The 22516-nt window shown below is 35.7% G+C and overlaps 2 protein-coding genes across 3 annotated transcripts in view; one reads left to right on the top strand and one right to left on the bottom strand.

Moving 5' to 3' along the window:
- LOC124167793 (ribosomal protein S6 kinase delta-1) overlaps positions 1–19976 on the bottom strand; it is a 30450-nt gene extending 10474 nt beyond the window's left edge. Inside the window, exons 1-10 of one of the 2 annotated variants that reach the window (XM_046545818.1) lie at positions 19508–19976; positions 19396–19431; positions 19188–19309; positions 11959–11976; positions 7402–7513; positions 5588–5760; positions 3641–3952; positions 2326–2501; positions 2092–2213; positions 101–259 (exon numbers count right to left, since the gene is read on the bottom strand). In XM_046545818.1, coding sequence (XP_046401774.1) covers positions 101–259; positions 2092–2213; positions 2326–2501; positions 3641–3952; positions 5588–5760; positions 7402–7513; positions 11959–11976; positions 19188–19309; positions 19396–19431; positions 19508–19615 — 1338 coding nt within the window. In that variant the 5' untranslated portion in view covers positions 19616–19976. The remainder of the gene's footprint in view (positions 1–100; positions 260–2091; positions 2214–2325; positions 2502–3640; positions 3953–5587; positions 5761–7401; positions 7514–11958; positions 11977–19187; positions 19310–19395; positions 19432–19507) is intronic. The other variant, XM_046545819.1, reaches the window with a different exon arrangement.
- Positions 19977–20197: 221 nt separating this feature from the next.
- LOC124167792 (RNA helicase aquarius) overlaps positions 20198–22516 on the top strand; it is a 128124-nt gene continuing 125805 nt past the window's right edge. The window contains exons 1-4 of the mRNA XM_046545814.1: positions 20198–20346; positions 20439–20539; positions 20626–20989; positions 22096–22264. Of these exons, the coding sequence (XP_046401770.1) occupies positions 20275–20346; positions 20439–20539; positions 20626–20989; positions 22096–22264 (706 nt within the window). The 5' untranslated portion in view covers positions 20198–20274. The remainder of the gene's footprint in view (positions 20347–20438; positions 20540–20625; positions 20990–22095; positions 22265–22516) is intronic.

The raw sequence follows: 22516 nt of genomic DNA, 5'->3' as shown, positions 1-22516 counted from the left end.
TGATGAGGATATTATATAAAAAGTCAACATACGACAATACAAAAAGGCAAATTATGTACAGTGATAGCTGTAATGATGGGACATTTCACATAATACTAACCTTCATAACAAAACAGTGAGCCGGATTTTCCAAATCCATAACAAGCATAACTTTATCGATGATACCAAGAACTTTGAAATTTTTTAGCTCAAAATGAGGTCTCCTAAGCTCTGAAAGCCTGCAGGTTTTCTGGATTTTGGCAGGAGACATTTGCAGAGGCTGTAACGTAACAGGGTAAGTCAAGATGAGAATACGTGAAAAACATAAACACATAGTTTGAATTACATTACAAAATGTATATGTAGTAAGAAAACAGGTTTCTAATAAGAAAAGTTCCCAATGTTACAGTAATAAAAAATTAAATGGAAATCAGTTTTTGCTACTTTTAAGATGCTGGGACTGAAATATAGTGTATAGCATTGAAATTTATTCAAAATTAATTCTTACTCATTTTATATCCCTAACATCAGCATGGTTATTTGCGATATTGTGCATATTTTCCACTTATTCCAAACACAATGCAGAATTTGTACTATCATTTATGAAATCAAGAGAAAATCCTAGACAATCATTTGACACCATAATAAATCAAAGACATGAGCCACTAATGAGATAAATATTACACAGATATTAATATAAGTTCATATTAAGAAAATCAGTGACAATGTAACAAGGGAATTTGATTCCCTCGCCATTAATAATGAAGAATCTTCATGGCAAACATGGCCTGACAACTTTTTCAACCTCATCTTTACTTCTGAACTTGAGACATTTCTGTCCCCATCTACTGAAGATAATCATTTTGTATCCCTAAACCTTTCAGCCTAATTGGGTCCTTCTTTTGTATGCAAAAGAACAGAGTGCTCTTCGTTCAGCAGGGGGTTCACCAGCATTTATTGCCCTGAATACGAGGGGAGTTTGGTTATGTTACCATCTCAGCATCAACTCAACACTTTTCAACTCCAGCCTAGCAACTAGGGATGGCAAAAAGATTATATTAATCAAATGATTGATTAATCGAAAAGGTGCTCCCAGTTATTCAATTAATTGGTGGAATATTAATCGATTATTTTATAATCGATTGTAGATAACATAATTCAGCTAGGGTAAACACCCACGATTTTCAATTGAAAAACATTAAAAACAGTTGATATTTTTACAAACAATTACATATAAAGTAAGTTACATGAAATTAATCAAATTATTACTGGGTGAAAAATACAAACATTCCTTAATATTGGTCATTTGAAATCTCCACATTAAAAACTCCTCCCCCATCCAAGAGTTCAGAAACAATATTTTTTACAGCATTTTTGTAGACAGTCTGTTTCTTTTTTCATTAGCCATTGCTCCAGTCTTTGAGAATAATCGTTCAGCTGGTACAGAAGTAGGTACCTATAAGGTGGTAATATTTTTGCAAAGTTCATTAAGCCTCGGATAAAGTAACTTCATTTCTTCCCGTGCTTCAATTGTCTTTTCCTTCAGTCCTATAACTGACGAATTCAGATAGAATGCAACCTCATCCTTAGTACATACTTTGAATGCATGAAATTTTCCTGACAGGTAAAAAATCAGACAAAACCACTTTCATGCAACCAGATTGAGCCAAAATAAATTTCAACTTCACTATTTAACTGCCAGATACACTCCATAGGCTAGCCTTCAACTTATTTTTACAAATGGCAGTGCAAACTTTGTATGAACCAGGCACAATTTGCTGAAGAGAAAATTTAAAATCTCAGGGGTACAAGTTGAATTTCACTTAAATATTAAATTTTGCGTGCACTGTGAAAATAAGCCACACCCACTATAAGAAAAGAAATGGTGAAGCAATAATGTAAAGATACAAGTTGAAAAATCAATGATAAATATTGCAGCTTTAGCTTTCCACCCTATTTGATACATTGTGTAACAAAAACTCTCCATTTCACAGTGAAACCAGCAACATTACATTCTGAGCAATCTTCAAATAGCAAAAGAATGAAACAAAAAACTAGATTAAAACAGCATGATTTAACTTAAAGGAAGACTGAAATCGAGAAAGATCTTACACTCCATCTTGAAGGCCTATCATTTTCTGATGACAAGTGCTCTTTGAATATCTTTTCAGCCCGAAGAAGGTACTTGGCTGTTTTGTCTTTCACAATTTGCCTCCTCTTCTCATCAGTGTCACCTATTCAAACAAATTATTGTAATTAAACAACAAAGAGGAACCATACAATACAAAAAATATACACACTACGGAGAAACTTGGTCATAAAAATTCAAGTACATTTGAGTAATACCTTGTACACCAGTAAGAAGAGTTGCAATCCCAGCTTTATACGATGCAAAGGCTACGTCATATTCACCGTTAGCTTCACTCTGAAGAGCACGACTGACATGACAAGCTGCTTCAAGGACATAGTTAGCTTTTTGCTGTGCAGCATTAGATGAAAATAGAGCATCATCACCGGTAGAGCTATAAAGTAACAAATATTGTAAGTCCGGACAGTCAACCTTACAACACATAGATACATACAAATGCCATTTAATGGTCATCGCTGAATGGAAAAATTGCAGTGCATATTATTGCATATTGTTGCATATTATTTTTCACTATTATCAATTTTATTTTTCAATGAAGGGCACTGAATGCTAATTTAGACAATGTATTAAGTTCCCAGTATGTAGCCTTTACCGTGCATTTTTACATGTGAAAACATAATTGTAGAAATGCAAACTATTTCATCAAAAGACCTGCTTTTTAATGCCAGAGTTGAAGGTGATAGACTGGACCGATGCAGTAATGTAGAAATGCCCAGAGGTTTCCAGAAGAACCTTATGTTACCTTCGCTTTGAAAGAAAGCAATCTGAATCTGAAATTTTTTGCAAATATATGCCATTCTATGTCAAATTTAACTTAACCTTTGTGATAAAACACATTATTAATCTTACATTTCTGAATCTGTAGTCATCAAATATAGAGGAAAATATATTGACTATGTCAAATGGATAAAAATTATTACCAACATACAGGCAAATGATCAAAAGTACTACAAGTACTTTTATACAAAAACAATCAAAGAACAAGCTGTATACAAAATACAATGGCCCATCTCAAGACTACTAAATTCAATCACAATGAAGTCAAAATAAGAGCAAAAAATAGGAAAAAAACTATCCAAGAAGTTATTTACAAAAAAATATTATCACAGAACATAATTCTACACTCTAGAGCCAAAACCACAGACTGAGATTGGAAGGACTTGACACTCTAGGAAATTTCTATTCCCCTTTTTGTCACCATGCACAAAATCAACTGCTAGATGGCAGAGTTGGCAATGGCCAATTGTTTATGCTCAACTAATCCTACTGGCACAGCTAAAAAATTGTATTTGATGAAGCAGGCATGAAATTTGACGCAGTTATTCAAAGGGGGAAACTAGGCAATTTTACTCAAATAACAGAGGGGAAAGGAGAGTTGATGATAGGCTAAACAGTAGGCTCTCTTTAATACATATAATCAAAAGGGGCACAAAAGGTGACTGCAAGTACATGCTAAGCAATCAGATTATTTCAAAATTATTATTACTACCAAACATAACATGAAATTTGTACCTTAGTGATTGAGAGTCAAAGCTGATGAGCTGGTTTCCATCAACAGCCTTATCATCCGAAACAGACCTGTCATCATCTTTTCCATTGCTGATATCAGTATAGCTGTTCTGGTAAAGAGGATCAAACATGGCCAAATCAGCACGATGGAGCGGTGTGCTCATTTCACTTGGCCCAGAATCAGTGTCTTCTGTCGTGAAGGTGGTGCATTCTTCATCATCTAACTCATCATCATAAGCTGAGCTATGTGAACTGAGAGATACTCCATCAGACAGCTGCGGACTTTGCCAAGTACCGCCAAGTTTCAAGTAAGATCTGTGAAAATAGGAATTGAAAATATACTAAAATAAATAAATGCCATATATATTCCAGCTAATTGGGCTAATGGACACGAGGGACAGTCTCTTATTTGGGACAAATATACGAGAACACAACCCAAAAAAGAATTACCTTGAATTACTCTGGCTAGTTAGGATATGAAGCTTTTAAGTGGGCCACACATTGCTAGAATTTTCCCAATAATTACATGAAGAAATATAATTGATTCTTCATTAGTGACTGACTTTGTACACTGTCCCTCATCACTGAACTAACCATGGTCACCTATCCTCTTTCATTGACTCTAATGCTGTTGCTTAAGTCATAGAGACACTACGAAAACTTCAATCTGCACAACCTCACCTTCAATGGATGTTAACTAGCCACAGTGGAACTTGAATTTTGTCACCTTTAAGTCTATTACGGTCCTTCCTTTTGTGATACGTACTATGGAGGTCAAGGTTAGGTTGCAGATGATGGGTGACACTTCGCCCAGCGACACTGGCACAAAATAAAGACAATCCACCCCACGCCAATAATAGGATAAATAAATGGGATTCTGAAGTAAATATTTGACAAGTACCCATCAGCAGACAAATGTTGAAAAAGAAATTTGGAGTTGTTACATTAAACTTCCGATTATCTGTATGCAGATTCTCAGGTCTGCAGATTATCCATGCATAAGTTTCACCATCCTTTAATGTTTCCCACGATCTTTTTAAAAAATAAAATCTGACAAAAAAAAGCACCGCTTTTAATGCAAGGATACCCAAGACTTATTATTTCCATTAGAATGCTCTTCGAAAAATATAATTATTTTCTTTACATACTTGCTTATAGTGAATGTTTCAAAGTTGTTAGTTAAACTTTTGCAGACGATGATGTGAGACAGGAAAAATTCTTGATTAATTTTAGAAGATTTCTTCAAGGGATAACTAATCTTAAATTAAGAAAATGTTACCTACGATCTTTAAATGTAATTTTCATACTGCAATTCACAGAACGTTAATCCAACAAAAAAACCTCCTTCCTCCAGAAAGTCCGCATTAGTGATATAACAATGATGAGACCACTGGGCTCTTTTGCACCAGTTACGAGTAACTAACAAGTTAAGAAAATGACAAATTGTATAAGCTGAGTAGCACAGATATGGAGGTGACAGGCAAAAAGAAATCTTTGGTAGGAGAGTGAAAGAAGTTATTTTTCTCATCTAGGGGAAAAAATCATTTGCTTTCCAGTTGAATATCCAGTGAGATTGCATGAAAGGCGAACGTTCAACTACGGAGCAAAGCTGTAGCAGATATATTACAACTTCAGCAGCTTTATATCGTACTTCAGCAGCTTTACAGCTAACAAATTTTCCAACTTATCAGTATTTTCTAATAAATAGGCAAGTTTTGCAGTACAAATGAAAAGATTAAAAATATATCAAGAGCCAAAATAAATTAATTATGAAAACAATTAGGCAAAGAAAAAGTAAGCTACAATTAGTCAAAATTCAGAGGTTAACTTTGAAATAGGAATTAGTGGAAAAAGGAAAAAAAGACTTACAATGTACTAATTCATCATCAGTCTCAGTGAAATTATTTGGTTTTAACCGACAACATTGAGCAAAAGAACACTTGTGATTACCTAGATGAATTACTGAAGCCTTCGTCTCCCTCTCCAGTGGATATCTGTGAGATTCCATCTGATAGAGAGGACGGACTCCTGATAATGGGAAGAGAGTCATTGCTGGCGGCAGCAATCAACGTGGAAGGATGAGAATCACTTGGTGCACCAACATCATTAACTGTGTATCCAGTCTGAAAATTAAGAAACAAGCGTAAAAGAACTACTAATGTGTAGGCACTAATGCTTAGTTCAACAGATTCAGGTCAGTGCAAATCAATTCCCTGATGGCTCCCAATTTGCTTCAATTAGCAAACTCAGAACCGACATAGCCTCTCAAGACACATACCACTAAAAATTAAAATTAAACTTGGAAAATATTTATCAGACTAATTAGGATAATAGGCACACATTAATTTCACCTTAGACTTAAAATACTAAACGTTCTCTACTTACGTATAGCCCTAAAGATATGATTAAGAGAGTTTAAAAATTTATGACCATCTCATACACCTAAAATGATTTTTCCATTGATCAAAAAATTAAGCAATAATAAATCACAACAGAAAAAACTCATGACAATATGAATTTAAGATGATTTCAGATAAAAGATTGTTTTCAGTGTAATTTGGTGGAAATCTTTGATATTTAACATAATGAAAGTACTTGTCTCTGTGCACACTTTTTTATTTCAACCGATTAACCTAAAACTCAACCTGATTATAAAGAGCTACCTTTTTAAGTCACCATTTTAACTTTTCTATACAAAAAACATTTGAAATAAAAAATCCTACACTTCAACCTCAAGATATCTCATTTAAGAGATAAAAAGGGGAATGGTCAAAAAAATGAAATCACCCTACTTTCAGTTGTGAATACCGTATTTCTCCTAATACAGTTCCCTTCTGAATATATCCCCCCCCCCCTAATTTTGAGGCTTGTTTCGGGAAAAGTTAAAAAAATGTGTTTGAATATTGTCCCCCCCTTTACTTTTACCACGGGCATTTTTGGAAAAAAAGGGGGGACTATACTCAGACATATACGGTACATGCATTACTTTTAAGCCAGTTTTTATTTTGATTAACCACACAAAAGAAAATGAAGGAAAGTAAAATTACTTTTTCAAGTCTTTCCAATACTTTGAATCTTCATAATATTTTTTGCATATATGTATATAGTTAATTTAGCCAAGACTTATTAGTGTAAAACATAAAAAAAACATGAATTGATATGGTTGATAATGCTGTAAAATCCTCAGCATTTATTTTGTGGCATCTTAAAATGTTTAGAGGGTCAGGGATCCCAATATTAATACCAGATTTAATATGCTCATACTTCCCAGTGTGATAGAAAGTGGAATTTTTAGAGATAAGGGTTTTTTCTCAAGTGTCTCATGCGCCTTCGATTTAGATATATTAAAGTAACCACAGTACGTACAAGAAAAAATCCTCGATTTATGCAATACATGGCACGACATTAACATAATGTAACCCCTTTTGCACTCATAGCCTAACAATGGAACTGAAGAGTTCTAGTGAAGGCAAATGAGGCTCTATAGCCATAATACTCCAGTATTTTCAAGCAAAAACACTTTCCTCTAAAATTTCTTTTTCTATGACACAGCAAAGTTTGAATACGATCTAGCAGTGAAACTTGGGTATCTTCCCTTGACAGTTATAAACACATACCCATCTTATGGAAACACTTAACCAAGACCAAGACATAGCTCCCACAAATAAAATTATGTTAACACAACATACTCTAAGTACCTATATTACCACATCTAAAAAAATATTGATTTTTCACTATAGCACAAAATTTATAAAAGAAATTACCTCAAAAAACTTCAAAAACACTTGACTTGTAAACAGTGGTGGATGCTCTGCAATGAACTCTAACAGCCTAACAGCACACTGCCTCCTTTCCTCCACAACTTCTTCCTCAAACCTGTAGTTTAACATGCAATTTCATGATTTTAGTTTCATTAAACACTTCACTCACATGCAAAACACTTAAAAAGACATCACATTGAAATCTTGAATCCAATGGAGACAAATTCCAGTAAAACCATCAGGTAGGAGGGGTACTTGCAGGTTCTACATAACCAATTTCATGAGTTGAAGTAAAAAATAACTGCAAGGTAAAAACTGTGCATTTTGCAAAATGAGAAGTTAGAGACATGAAACTTAGTGCGTCTTCACTATACATGATAAGGTACGTGGTACGACTGGAATTTAGTTGTGAACCACCGCTGAGTCATGTCAGCCATGACAAAACTCATTAACCCGTCAACGCCCATGAGTGCCATATGGCACCCAGTGGAGTGCTGAGCCAATACTCCCGCAATGCATTTAATATGTGAATTTTAGCGTACATTTCGGTGCACATACTTAGTAGAAGGTTTCCTCTGTTCTTGAGTCAGTTTGAATTGTGTTCATTGTATTGAGCTCATATGTATCATCTTTTTGAAAAGTGAAATATGTGTGAATTTAAAAAAAACTTTGGATGCTGATGGGTTAAACACAAAGGCGGGTCACTCCACTCAGAACAAAATTTGTTTAACATAAAGGCAGAGCATGACCAACTGGTAGGCCACACACTTGCCAGACTGGGAGGTGACATGCTCAATGGTCACCCATGTGAAACCTGGCACTTATGATCAGAGAAAACCTTGCGCCGTCCTATTTTGTGAGAAGCGCATACATTCAGTGAGCTACATGACCCCTCTTTCAGACATCACTTAAGAATGGGGTTAGACAGCCGGTTTGGTTTTGTGGCTTTGTCTGACATTGGCTTCAGTCAAAGGCTCAAATAGCCAAGGCCTAGAAATTGGAAGCGCCGAATCCCGGCATTGGGTACGTTCCACTGTGTTGAAAGGGGTGCACAATTAAGGGTCTCTAATATAAGTTCAGCAGATTCAGGCTTCAATTGGTGGAAGTTAGACATATTTAAATAAATAAAAGATCGTAGATCTTTTCCACAAGAATTTTTAATGCGTACAATGCGTTTCGGCTCACTGAGCCATCATCTGGTACAAGACACTTCAGAACATGTGAAAATCCCTTTTATACCCTTGAGAAAGGAGGATTTGACATCTTGAGGATGGGGGTGGAAACGGGCGTACAGAGTAGAGACAGTAGGAAAAGATACAACTACGGGATGTGGAGAACCCACGTTGGAGGGAGGGTTCTAGTCATAACTGTAAAATGACGACACATGGGGAAGAACCATAGCAAAACGGGAGGAGGGGGTGTGGAGAAGAGTGAAAAAAAGGGCGGGTTAGGGTAAAAAGAGGCCGCGTGTCTTCTGAAAGTGAGAGGAGTAAGTAGCGACGCAGGAAAAGAGGCGGGGGTGAGGAGTCCCTTTGGGTTAGCTGAGAAGGAGTGAAAGTTAGCGGGGGTACAAGGGAGGAAATTGCCAGCAAAAGAAAATGGTCAAACACAATACGTAGAGAGGGTGGGCGGACGGGAATGGATTTAGGATTTAGGAAAGGGATTTTCACATGTTCTGAAGTGTCTTGTACCAGATGACGGCTCAGTGAGCCGAAACGCGTTGTACGCATTAAAAATTCTTGTGGAAAAGTGCTACGATCTTTTATTTATTTAAAAATGTCTCTAGTATAGTTTTCTTATTACAGCGGGCCAGAACAGTGGCTTCCCCATGCTCCTCCACTTCCCTTACATCTGCTCCCATTGATGAAATGCCATCGGGATGAAGCTAAGCTAGGTGAGACCCACTGGTGAGTCACACAGTGCAGAGTGAAGAACACCGTGGACCCACTCCAATATGAACCCGGGAAGGGAGATCGTATTAATACAGTGCTAAGAGGGAAGAATGCCAGGTAAATGTGGAAGGCAGAGGAATAGGATTTGAAGGCAAAAAAAAAAGGGAATACAGCAGACTCCCGATTATCCGGCTGCGGATTATCAATGCATGATTTTCACTCTCGCCCAATTTTTTCCACGATCTTTATAAAAAATAAAATCGGACGTAAAATCATCGGAATTATGGCATTAATGCCAGGATACACCGGGCTTATCATTTCCGTAAGAATTCCTTCGTAAAACGGAAGCAATCGTGCACTAGCTGCATTCACGGGAGCACCGTGTTCCTGTTTTCTAAGCCTCGCAGTGAGCGATCACAGATACACGTCGTGGAGCAGTTGCAACGCGGGCAACTTGTGCGAGACGCGACTACATGGCGTGGCGCCCGACAGTGTAGTTTCCGACGTCAAGCAGTGGTTTTGAAGCATTCCTGCAAACCACTTTTCTGTATCCGTGACAACACAGCCACGGATGTGAGGTTTTTGAAACCAGGCCTTATATGAAGCATTAATAATATGAGTGTGTACAACCATGTTATTGCCACTAAAAAGATTGCAAACTGGCAAAGAAAGCTCTCATTGAGTCTGGGAAGCACTCTAAAATAACAGAATACCTGCATAAATAATAATATATTGTTTGTTTTAGGCAAATTATGCACATTTCAAGACATTTAAGTGAAAGTTTGGGTTATCCGTGTTTTCCAATTATTAATGCCGTCTCTCCCCATCATTAGCCCGGATTATCGGGAGTGTACTGTATGTCTTAATGAGAATGAAGGTCTATTGTGAGGAGGGAGGACAGGTTGCAGTCATTAGCCAAATGCTCCAACCTATCTGCATCAATAGTAAACCATAAACAATTAAATAAGAAACCATTTATGTACTTAAAGATGATAGAAATGTCTTTAACTCAAATGAATGCATCTGAGGTTATCTTTATATGACAATCTTAAACTGACCATTGAATACATAATGTACACAATACAATCGTCCCTAAAAAACAATACCAAATTCAATAAAAATATGTACACAAATAATTTTATATTTCAAAATGCATTTTATGCGCTTTACCAATATTCTGCATTAAACATCTTTCCTTCCTCCAATAGATCAAGATTTCACGGTGATCTCAGTTGAGCAAAAATAAAAAAATGAGTTTAAAGTATGCAATTGAAAATGAAATAACTTCATGCACATTCAACAATTGCAGCTAATCTACAAAAAACATGCTCTTCACACTATTATTTTTTTAGCTAATATCACATTATCATTAAATAATATTCATCAAGTATTGAAACACTATTCTTGATGCATAAAAATGTAAATAGCTTCATTACGCAGCCATCAGTTCCAGTAAAAAAGTATATTTGAAAATGAACGCTACAGAGAATACATACGCATTTCAGCTTTAAAAAAAAACTAACAGCGAATCAGTTAAAATAAAAATTTGAACATTATTATCTGAAATAATTGTATTTGACTCCAAAATATTTTCCCACAGGGAAAAATTTAGAAATAAAACTATTCCATCAATATTTCTGCAAAACTAATGATCCTAACTGCATATTGTTCAAGGAAAAACAGTCATTTTACCAACCCAGCTGAGGATGGATTTTTTCCTTAAATTTCCCCTGGTTTGGAGCAATTATCATGCATAGTTTTTATGCCATTAAAAGAAATGACTTCTTTCATTTTCAAAAGCATAATGCAAAGGTTTTACTCTTACATTTGAAAAAGAAAACTTCCTTTTTATAATCCTTCATTCTACGTGGGAATGAGTAATGTGCAGTAACTATTGTTGCTTGCCACACATAAGGCATTAACACTAGGAATTATTGTATATCATATGTTATCATTTCAGTAAAGGTTGAAAAACTAGATTTTATAACATACCCTAAATTCTTTGCATAAAATGTGCTAATATAACAACTAGTTATTTTAACATTTAACTCAGAAAAATACTAACAAAATTTTGGGGGCACAATAACAGACATTAACCTATAGTCACTAGAAATCATATACTAACACTAGCGGGCAGTGAACCTTCAAAGCATCAACCTCAAGTCCACTTGAAGCAGAAAAATTCTACAGAGAAAAAAATCAGTCAGTATCGCCAAGACTCAAGCCAAGATGTACCAGATTATTACCAAGATGAACAAGATGTCCTACTCAGTGCTTTAACCAATAATATATTATATAACCAATAATAACTTAATAAAATACCCACTTTCAATTACACATTCCTTCCCAAGAAAAAACTACTGTATCAATGAGATTGCGGCACAAACTAACTGCACAGACTTCTACAGAGCATTTTGTGGCTGAAAATTTAAACCTTTCGCCACCAGATTCAAATGCCCCACAGAGCCCCTCACTTCCACTTCCAGCTTTCTAATTTTAGAGGACCATATGGGAATTGGAGCATTTAACTCAATAGTTTCATCATTCCTATCATAACAATCTAAAAAAGCCAAATACAACGGCAGCAAACTACTCAAACACAAAGCAATATCTAAAGATAAAAATTGCAAAACTGAAGCAATTACGAGTATCCAAGAAGAAAACTTACGATTTCATCATAGAGAGCCTGTAGATAAAAAAGGATTTGACAGCTGGGTATCACATTATGACATAGATGCAACAGTATAGCATGTATGTAGTACAAATGGAATTCATGACTGATTAGTTTTCTCAGGCTCTCAGCTTTGGTAGGGGCTTACTGAGCCAACAAGTTAAAGACTACGCACTCACTATAAAGTAAATACCTATTTATTATAGCCCACTTTGAAAAACTAACGATCACAAAAATTGTAGCAGGAAAGCACAAAATTTAATTTCACCAAGCAGGTCTTGATTTTTCACAACTGAGAACAAAAATGGGCATTTTGTGGTTGAAAATTTTAGCCTTTAGGCACCAGATTTAAATGCCTCATGGTAGCCCCTTACTTCCAATTCCAACTCACTGATTTTAAGGGCCCATAGGGTAGGGTGGTGCGAAAAAACTCAAGTTCCGAATTTCGTATCGTAATAGTACGGAAAAGTTGCGATACGTTAGTACAAGAAAAACAAAAAAAGAATTATTAAAATCGGATGTCATCTTCCGATCCCGCAAAGCACCTGAAAAAATGGCAAAAATGAAAAAAATAGTTTTTTTTTCGTTGTAAAAAAATTTAATTTAATTAATACCTTTTAACGCTGTAGCAAAAAATGATTACAAATAGCATAGGTTATTATTTATATATGCATATTTATGGCTTTTAACTGTTATTACCGATCACACAAGATCATTAAAAATGTATAAATTTTGCAATTTCGCCTATTTTTCAGAGTTTTGTAATAATTACTTGAGGATAATTTTTGTGAAGTTTTAATTAGCTCTTTAGATCAAAAATGACAATAAAACTGACCACTAGAACTGAAAGGCCAAATTGCACTATAAAAAGGCAGCATGTTAACCCTATTGAAGCCGAAAGTGAAGATGTTGAGGTTTTAAATGACGCAACGCAAAGTTCAACAATCAAGGAGAAATTTGTTGACTAGGAAGATTACATGCCTAGTACATCCAAAAAAATATAAATCACCATGGCAAATGAGGGTAAAATTCCAAAGTACAGCTTTTCATTGTGATCATTACGGGGTCTCAACGTACAGCTGCTGCTATAGCATCAAGTGTACTTGTAGACATTGGTGTTATAACTGAAGAATATACTTCTAAATTCATTGACCGATGTAGAATTAGAAGGGAAAAGAGAAATATTATAAGTGATTTACAACAAATCCGTCTTGATTTAGGTGAGCTACACGGTTATACTTTGACGGAAGGGTAGACAATACCAGAGTAATAGAAATTATTGAATCGAAGGAGTACTGTCGGACAGTTATAGCGGAACACCATTCTCTACTAAAAGAACCGGCTTTTGTGTGAGTTATGTTTCTCCAAGCTTCGGGTCTGCTAAAGATATAGTGGTCTCCATACTATCTTATCTCTCTGATCAAGGAGTATCATTAGAGTTCTTAGATGGCACGAGCATCAACATTAGATGGAAAGGTTGCACTATTAGAAAGCTCGTAAAACACCAATGACACCCGCTGCAGTGGGCAGTTGGGTTACTTCATTTCATTGAATTACTTTTGTCATATTTTTCAGTATTTATATGGTGAAACAAGTGGCCAAAAATCATTTAGTGGGCCAATTGGACTAATATGAATGGTTATGGAAAGCTTCCAAACTGCATTCTCAAAAAATTGAATGTGAAATTCTACAAGTTGATAGATAAATTTTGAGCAAGGACCAAAGATACCTTATAGATATTAGTCAAGCAATCACAAGTGGCGACTTTCCAAATGACTTAGCAAACCAGGATACTAGACCATTTTCACATGCTAGATGGCTCGTGTGAACAGAGCAAAGGAAACCTCTCGATACCTACCTGGATATTAAAAAAAAGTAGTTTTCTCTGTTATTGAATGGAACTCTAACTTTGATCACGAAGAGAATGTATTGATGGCGATGTTTTTGATTACAGAAGGCACATTAGAGAGCTAGGGCTAAAAAGAGTATTTAAAGCCAGACAGACTTAACCAAAGGGCAAACCTATCGTAAACTTCATTACTCCTACCATGAACTTCGAAATAACTGACCATATAGAATTGATTGACTGGAATGTAGTCAAACTATCTACTCCACCTATTCTTATGAGAATAATTTCTAATGAAGAAATAGCTTCCTTCATTGAATCTGGCGATAAACAAGATTGGGATGTTATAACTTCCCATATCACCCGCAAGCAATGGAGCCGTGTGTGGAATTGGTAACGGAGGTATCCCTTAAGCTTTGTGGCTATCGATCCAGAGATGGATTTATTAGGGCTAATTCAAATCAAGGTCCATTATGCCACACCTTACCACTAAATCGCAGTACAAAGTAGTTTTCAAAAGTTAAAATTTAAAAGAAGGACAAAAAATTTAAATATTGTAGAAGCAGTAACCTTCATTGGTTGGATGGATGGAGGGTGTGGGTAGAACTCAAAGTGCAGCCACCTCTCCGCGGTGAGTTCTGGGTTGTTTAAATATTATTAAATCATATATAAACAAAGGAAGAGCTGCATAATTAAACATGTATTTTGGACTAAAATATTACCTTAAGTTATTATGACACAACACTGAAAAACCAGCTAAATTGCAAAATTTATACATTTTTAATGATCTTTTGCCATCGGTAATAACAGTTAAAAACCATAAATATGCATATATAAATAATAACCTATGCTATTTGTAATCATTTTTTGCTACAACGTTAAAAGATATTAATTTAATTTAATTTTTTTACTACGAAAAAAAAAAACAATATTTTTCATTTTTGTCATTTTTTCAGGTGCTTTGCGGGATCGGAAGATGACGTCCGATTTTAATAATTCTTTTTTTGTTTTTCTTGTACTAACATATCACAACTTTTCCGCACTATTACGACACGAAATTAGGAACTTGAGTTTTTTCGCACCACCCTACCATAGGGGCATGTCAAGCACCGAATGAAGCATTTTTCTAGTGCCCATGCAGGCACGCTAGGCATTATAAGGTAAATCAAAATAGAATCACTATTTTAGTAGGGGGGATAAACTAGCATACATTTACAGGACGTACAAAACCTTTTATGAAAATCAATTTATTAACCCTTAGGCTGAGGGAGTTCACGATTGTTGCTGCCAGCCAGTGCAGAAAAGACCCCCAGCGCAGGAGGCACCCCTAGCCACAAGGGCCGATCTGGTAGTGTTAATCCCAAAATTCACTAACTCTTGATTAACTTTGTGGTATTCCACTACAAGTTTTCCTGGATATCACACAATTACTTATACCACTTATTTTTTACAGAGTGCGACCCGGATTTCGATGAATTATCATCATCCTCGATGATAATTCATCGAAACCCAGGTCACGCTCTGTAAAAAATACCTATGTGGTATACATAATTGTGTAATATCCAAGAAAACTTTTAGTGTTAATCCCCTTAGCAATCCTTAAGGAGAGGGAAAGTGACCAAGTGCAAGATATCCAGGCAGCAATAAAAAGTTTGGGTAAATGCCGCAGTCAATGTGCAAAAATGATAAAAACGTTCCCACACTCTAAGGGTTAAATCAAAGAGCGACACATTTCATCCTATCAATATAAATTTCTCTTAAAGGAGCAATATTCACAATGACAAAACTCTTTCCTAGACTGGCCAAGGATGTATGAGGATACTGAGTGCATTTACACATATAGAAGTGAGTGACATAAGTTATATGTATCATATTACCTTTGACTTTCAACTATTCAAATTATGACACTATTAACAGCCTTATTCATAGATTAGTTGGAATATTCATTCATATGCCACTTATAATAGGAAAAAAGAGTCAAATTGATGTCCAATTTAGGATAATTTTCCTTAAGAAAGAATTTACCATATTTTGGATCATAAGAATACTCTGAACACAACAACTTAGCAACCAAGTGAGAAAAATAGCATTGAGTAACGTATGGGTAGCTGAAGACATTATATTCTGCTTTGTTAGCACCTCTGATTGATTTTAAGAATAATTTACATACATACCAATGTCAACATGAGACAGATTTATGCTATTTACAAGATTTGATTGATCAGAATACATGCAAGTTGGATCACACTCATCAGCAGAGAGAGAGAGAAAGAAATAAGCCTGTCTTTAATACAGCAAATAGGAATGAAATATACAATGAATATAAAGTTAATACTTTGGCTAATATTTTTACACCGATTTCAACACAAAACTGCACATTTTTTCTTCTTGATTGTGATCACATACATGTGTATTGCAAATGACGTCATGTGATCTTTTTAATTGATTTTTCCACAAACAATTTACATTAAGATTACGCATATCCATTGGCGTGCTCAGCCAGTGGCTGGCTGACTTTTTTGACACAATATTGATAGGTCAATACCATAGTCAATGATTCGATGAAAAATAAACATGAAGGTTATTTTGTTAATACGCACACTCACACATAAGTAGTGATTCTATGACATCACTATGGTGTGAAAAAGGAGAATTTTAAAATTTTGCAATAGGGGACTGCTACCATGGGATTTCAACTACAAATATTCACCAATTTTTCTGGATAAAACATATTTTAATAACTTTTAGAAGACACTTTTTGGGACTTTTTAGGTGAGCCAAGACTGAAAAACTAAACTTTACTGAGACTATGTACATGCCAAAATCACATGACATAAGACAACCAATCATGGTTGAGGTCACTTATTTCCATTGGATTTGGGTAAATTGAGTCTTTTCCTGTAAAAAATACTTACACACTAGAAAGATGCCCAACAGAATGTTTACAAATTGTGTGTTTTTTTAACTGGTACCCCTCAGAGCAGAGAGAATGTCGATGGAATTCATGCCCCAAGTTTTTTCATCGAAAACATAATGTAAATAGTTCCTGAGAAAATAATTAAATTTGAAAGGTACATCCAGGGAATTTACCTAAAAATTGCAGCTGAACTGCTTGTATAAGAGGCATAAAAATGGTTGAGAAGTATTGCTCCTGATAATTTGAGATTATTCCCCAACTTTTCGTCTCCTCTCCTCACAAGCACATATGCTCAATGACAATCATCAGAGTCGGAGTTTGAATAGAAATAGAATTTAGGCATCAAAGTAAGGAAAAGCCGACATTACACTAATATGGCAACACCAAAATCTCTCCTCGAATTGAATTCATAACTTCGTCAAGATTTAATCACAAATAACTGGTATGCATTCATTGATGATAATATACTGATATAAATAGTTTGTGAATATTAGTTAGATGTGACATAACAATATTCCCACTAAATGTATTTTCCTACAACATGCTCCATTGCTACAACAATATTAGAACGTTCTTCATCATTTCTCGTTGTAACAACGAAATGTGGTGTGCAACATTCAGCAGCTTTACAACTCACACCTGCAAGGTGCGCCACCATCGACCTGAAGACACCGACAGCAATACATACCAGTAAAACTGTTGTCACCAAAAGCCAATGGATACAGTGAAAACCCAAAGAGAATGCAGAGATCATAGTGAGGGACATTGAATTTTCCCTGGATATGACGATACTTCATATGACGATTATATCATGATTGAGTCTAATGATTCTCCATAATGCCATGGAGACGACAATGAAGTGCTGACATTTTGTCACAGTACTCTGACATCCTACCACAGGCTTCTAAGATGCACATAATTAAAGTCATTCTACTAAACGTAAGTGTTTTTACGGGAGTATTGAGCAAATCATTCCATCATGTGCCCCTCCCAACAGAGGGTCATACTCTCAGAACCAAAATTGCAATTCATAAAAAGAAAACAGCAGATGGAAGGGAAAGATAAGTTACGATGACGTTCAAAGATTCTTTCCCATTCAACCTTTCTCTCATCCTTAGTACAGAATAAGAGAACACTATAGTTTCAGCCCATTTTCCATGAGTTGATGGTTTATTTAACAGTTCAGACTGAACTATTCATTGAGGGAATGGATCGTCACAAAAGAGTGTAAACAACATCAAAGGCTCATGCACACGGCCAAGGAGTAGTGGGGAAGCGGCAACTTGCTGGCCATGAGCTTGTGAAATCATCAAATTATCTATGAAAGGGTTATGGACATTGATTTTTCATCGCAAATAGCTCAAGATGAAGGAGACAGATCAAAAACACAAAAATATTGGCCTCGTTATTTTTAAAACTCATAAAGATTCAACAAGAAAATACGATTGCTGGATAAACCCATTCATAATAAGTTTTATCTATAAATAATACCTATTCTCTTCCTTGTATATTTCCTTCTAACACAGCTTATAACCCCTTTCCTGAAAGTAGTGGATATAGATTTAGATCAAGGGTGGGGTTGTGGGCGAATACCTTCCAACTAAAGCAGGTTCTGTATAGTGTAAACATCAAGCAACCTAAGGAAGGGGGGAGGGTGTAACCTCCTAGACTTTCCTTTTGATCCACCATTGCCTCATCTCCTGCATCCCCCAAAATCCCGATTGAAGCTTTCTTTCCTCACCCACCATATCTACAATTTTCTCGTTCCTATAGTACACACCCCAGGTATATCAAAACTATTGTGGAAACATCAGCACTATATCCACCTCCATTACTAGTTGGAGAACACAAGAAGGCTTAACTCTCCTCGAAATTCACTCAAACAAATAGATACATATTTGTTAGAAAGAAGGAAAATAATCCCATGGAAGTTCGCTAACTGTACATAAACTATCACGATCACTTCATCATATCTACATTTGGGACGGCAATCACAAGGAAAAATGAATGAAAGATCTATAGCCAGAACATTCCTGGTTGTTGAATTGACCCCCGTTAAAGGGTAATAAATTACGAAAAAATTATGCTATTTTCATTAACCAGGAATTGTTCCGTAAAGTTTAAAATCAAATTGAGGTACTAGGGGACAAAAGGTTCGTGTCAGCCTTTTTCGATTTTGAAGTAAGTGTATCTTACTTTGATTAACAAGTTTGAGAAAACGACCAGCACCTATAACCTCCACCATCATAAAAAGGTGAGTGCGTCGATAGTTTAAGTAAGGAGGGCTGAGAAAACCTTAACTTCTATAAGCCGGCACTGAAACGGAACTTAAACCAGAACACCGATATACCTCCGTCTCTAGAGATTCACGGAAAGCCAACGTGTTAAATTTCTATTTTCTGTTCAGTTAAAAAAGAAACATAATATGGTTCCTAATTGGGCAAGACAGAAGCTCAAAATTACCTTCCGAAAAATTTAGCCTTAGCGAAGGATGGGAATTTATCCTTCAAATGCAACTTCTTGTGTTTGATTAGCAGTTCCTTGTGAAGCTTCTTGAAATCGTTGTACCTCTTCCAAACCACCACCTATAGAGTTCAGAAGATTAAATACTTAATGATGTCACATTGACCTTTACTAGAACCTCAAAATATGGATATATTTATTTAATCACCTTAGTCGCCGCTTCAGGTGATAATTTAGGATACACCTAATGAAAAAACAACAATTAATAACTCCCAAAAAATTATTACAATTTCACAAACAATAAAAATTCTATCACTTACAATCGATGTCACTTTATAAACAGTGAAACCCTTTGAATGTCTCCTGGGATCTGTCACACTGAATTTCCGCGCCCAGTTATCACTCTTCGGGGCCATGTTTTTCAACATAATTGAATAATTGTGGCAAAATTCAATCGATAAAAATATAAGCAATCATCGAGACCTCTGACTCGAAAAGAAAAGCCTAAACCACCGTCCAATTGACGTTGCAACTTGCATTTCAGTGTTAACTTGCGTATCCACGAGTACAAAGAGTAATTAACCGATAAAAAGCCTCAGGAGATACTTCGGTTCCGATACACTGCTATCAGTAACGATAATGTCATTTTCATGAGATCATTAATCGACCTAAAACTACCAACAATAACTGCATTATCAAATTTGATAAAAGATGTCGCATAACTTGCAGACGGTATTTGCTTCGCGCGACAACATTGCTTTTGTTTATTGAATTTCTTTGTTTACTTCATATATGTCACATTCCCAAGAAAAAAGATTTTGTCTCGTGTATTTTATAGTCTTAGTTCCTTAATAATTACTCTCTGAATTATCTCCTTATTAACTGTCTATACCATCTATTTCGCTTCATTTCAGACGACTAAGTTTTTATACGATTCGTCAGAGCGGAATTTTTCATACATTACTTTTCCATACAACACAAGTACGCAAGCTACGCAATTTCGTTATTCAGTAATGAATTTTGGGATTTTGGTTACAACATGTTGTGAAAAGTTACCGGTCTTTTGAAATAATATTGTTCTTCGGAGATGGCTAACAATAATGTGCTCAAGGGCCCTGCGCCCACTGTCGATCAGATAAATGCCGATAGAATAACTCAGGTATTACTTTTGAAATCTCTGAATGCCAATGAAATTGAATGTTCTTTAGGTTTTTATACCTATGATGTTTGGTTGTAATTCTCTTTCGACAGCTCGCAAATCAGTACTGGGCTCCTCACACTTCAGAAAACCACTTGCCTTTTGACCATAAAATTGTGGAAGATATTTACGTTCAAGAAATACGTGGTTCAAGGTAAAATTATACATAGAGTAAATATTTTCATTTTGAATGATCGATTCTTTCCTTCTCTAAACTTTTATTTCTCTATGTCATTATAGTTTTGCTATCAGGAGAATAATGATGCTCGAGTTTAGTCAGTATTTGGAGAACTATCTGTGGCCTAATTATTCTTCGGGTGCATCTTCACATGCCCATATGATGTCTATTGTTGTGATGGTGAATGAAAAGTTCAGAGAAAGAGTTCCTGCTTGGGAACCGTTTAAGAAACGGCCAGATCATTTTCCAGCATTCTTTCACCAAGTGTTAGAAGCTTGTCTGGACGAGGAAAATCAAGTTTCTCTGCGTGAACAGACTGCACTATTGGTGTTTTTGAATCATTGCTTCAATAGCATGGAAGTGGATCTAATAAGAGAGCAAGTGAAGCGCTTAGTCTCTCTGTCTATGTGGGTTTCGTTGCAAGCCGTAAGTATAATATGTTATCCTTTCTTGTATGACTGTTTATCTTGTCGATTTATTTGGAAAAAAAATCCTGTGTAGTCATTTGGTCCAGGCGCCCGTAATTACTTTCAAGCAAATTCTAACTCAGATGATAGGTATTCAATAGCATAGGTGTATTACAGGAATTAGTGTTCGTTTCAAGAAAATTCTGGTACCTTTGTTTTATTTCCCCCATTTTTACTGTGTGGTGTATTTCGAATGTGGGTATAATTCGCCTGCACCGGGATTTGAATTATGGACTTTTGGCTTTCTGGGCCACTGTGCGCACCTCTCTTCTATCCAGTATCCACGATTTCCATGGCATTTTCCCCGAAATCCAAAGGTTAGCGGTTTGATTCCGGCACTGGGGATTTTCCCCATTGAAATCAGTGGGAAGCTCATTTTTACTGTTGAAATGTGAATTGTCGTGAATTTTATGTGCAGCCATCGTCCCCTAGTATCAATTTTAGTTTGAATCCAGAGTTTACCGTTTTAACTGTGCCACCTTCTATCTTTCGGTAAATCTGATTATAGTATGCATTTCATCTCATTTGTTAAATAATACTATCGATCTCTTGTTTACGATTTCGAGCCATACGAACGTAACTAAATATCGTTATTTGAAAAACACCCATTACCTACTGGTATCATGTCGAATTATAATTTCTATTTACATTGTTATTTAATATAAATAAATATAATATCTGTCCTCTGAGAATCTCTGGAAATAAGCATCTCTACGGGCCTCAGTTTTTACCCTTGATGAATGTTATGAAGTATGTAATGTTGAGATAAACAACTCTTAGCAGTTAGCATTTATATCATATTCCTATTTTGATCCTCCCACAATTAACTGTAAGGTTGTAAACCGATATGGCCTTGATGTCAAAAGTGCATGATTTGACTCCTATGAGCACTATATCATCCCATAGCGGAAGTGTAGTGGATAAGCACAGACGTAATTATGAATATAAATAACTTTCACAAAGTGAATCCTGATGTTGTCAAACTTATCTCTAGTATATTTGGTTTATGCCATAAGAATGCAGTATTGAATTTGAATTTGTAAATGTGGCTATTCTTTATTTCAGGGAAGGAGGGAACAGGAATTGAAAGCTGTACCGAAGTGGAGAAAATATTGGAAATTGATTAAAAAGAAAGACAATCCAGAAATGCTAGAGCAGTTACACTGGGAGCGGACATTTCTTCAGAGGATTATGATAAAGTTCATGCAACTTTTAGAGACAGTTGAAGCTGAAGGTAAAATTTAGAGGTTTACACTTTGTTTAGCCAAGCTAGGAAGTCTATGCCATCTTGAATGCATGCATTGCCTGCTGAAATTCATTTTCTCTAGGGTCATTCCATGTCAGTTCACCCAGGCATGGCACCCACCGACTCGGATTTTAATGAAATTTTTATCACAAGCTACTATCACCTATCTTATGACCCATGTAAAATATTTCCTCTCTCACTCTCATAGTTTGCAAGATATGAGGAGTCAAAGTTTGAGAT

Source organism: Ischnura elegans, chromosome 11 (assembly GCF_921293095.1).
Source record: "Ischnura elegans chromosome 11, ioIscEleg1.1, whole genome shotgun sequence".
Classification (NCBI taxonomy): Eukaryota; Metazoa; Arthropoda; class Insecta; order Odonata; family Coenagrionidae; genus Ischnura; species Ischnura elegans.
Note: the sequence above shows the minus strand (reverse complement) of the source record. Positions and strands in the feature narration are given on the sequence as shown.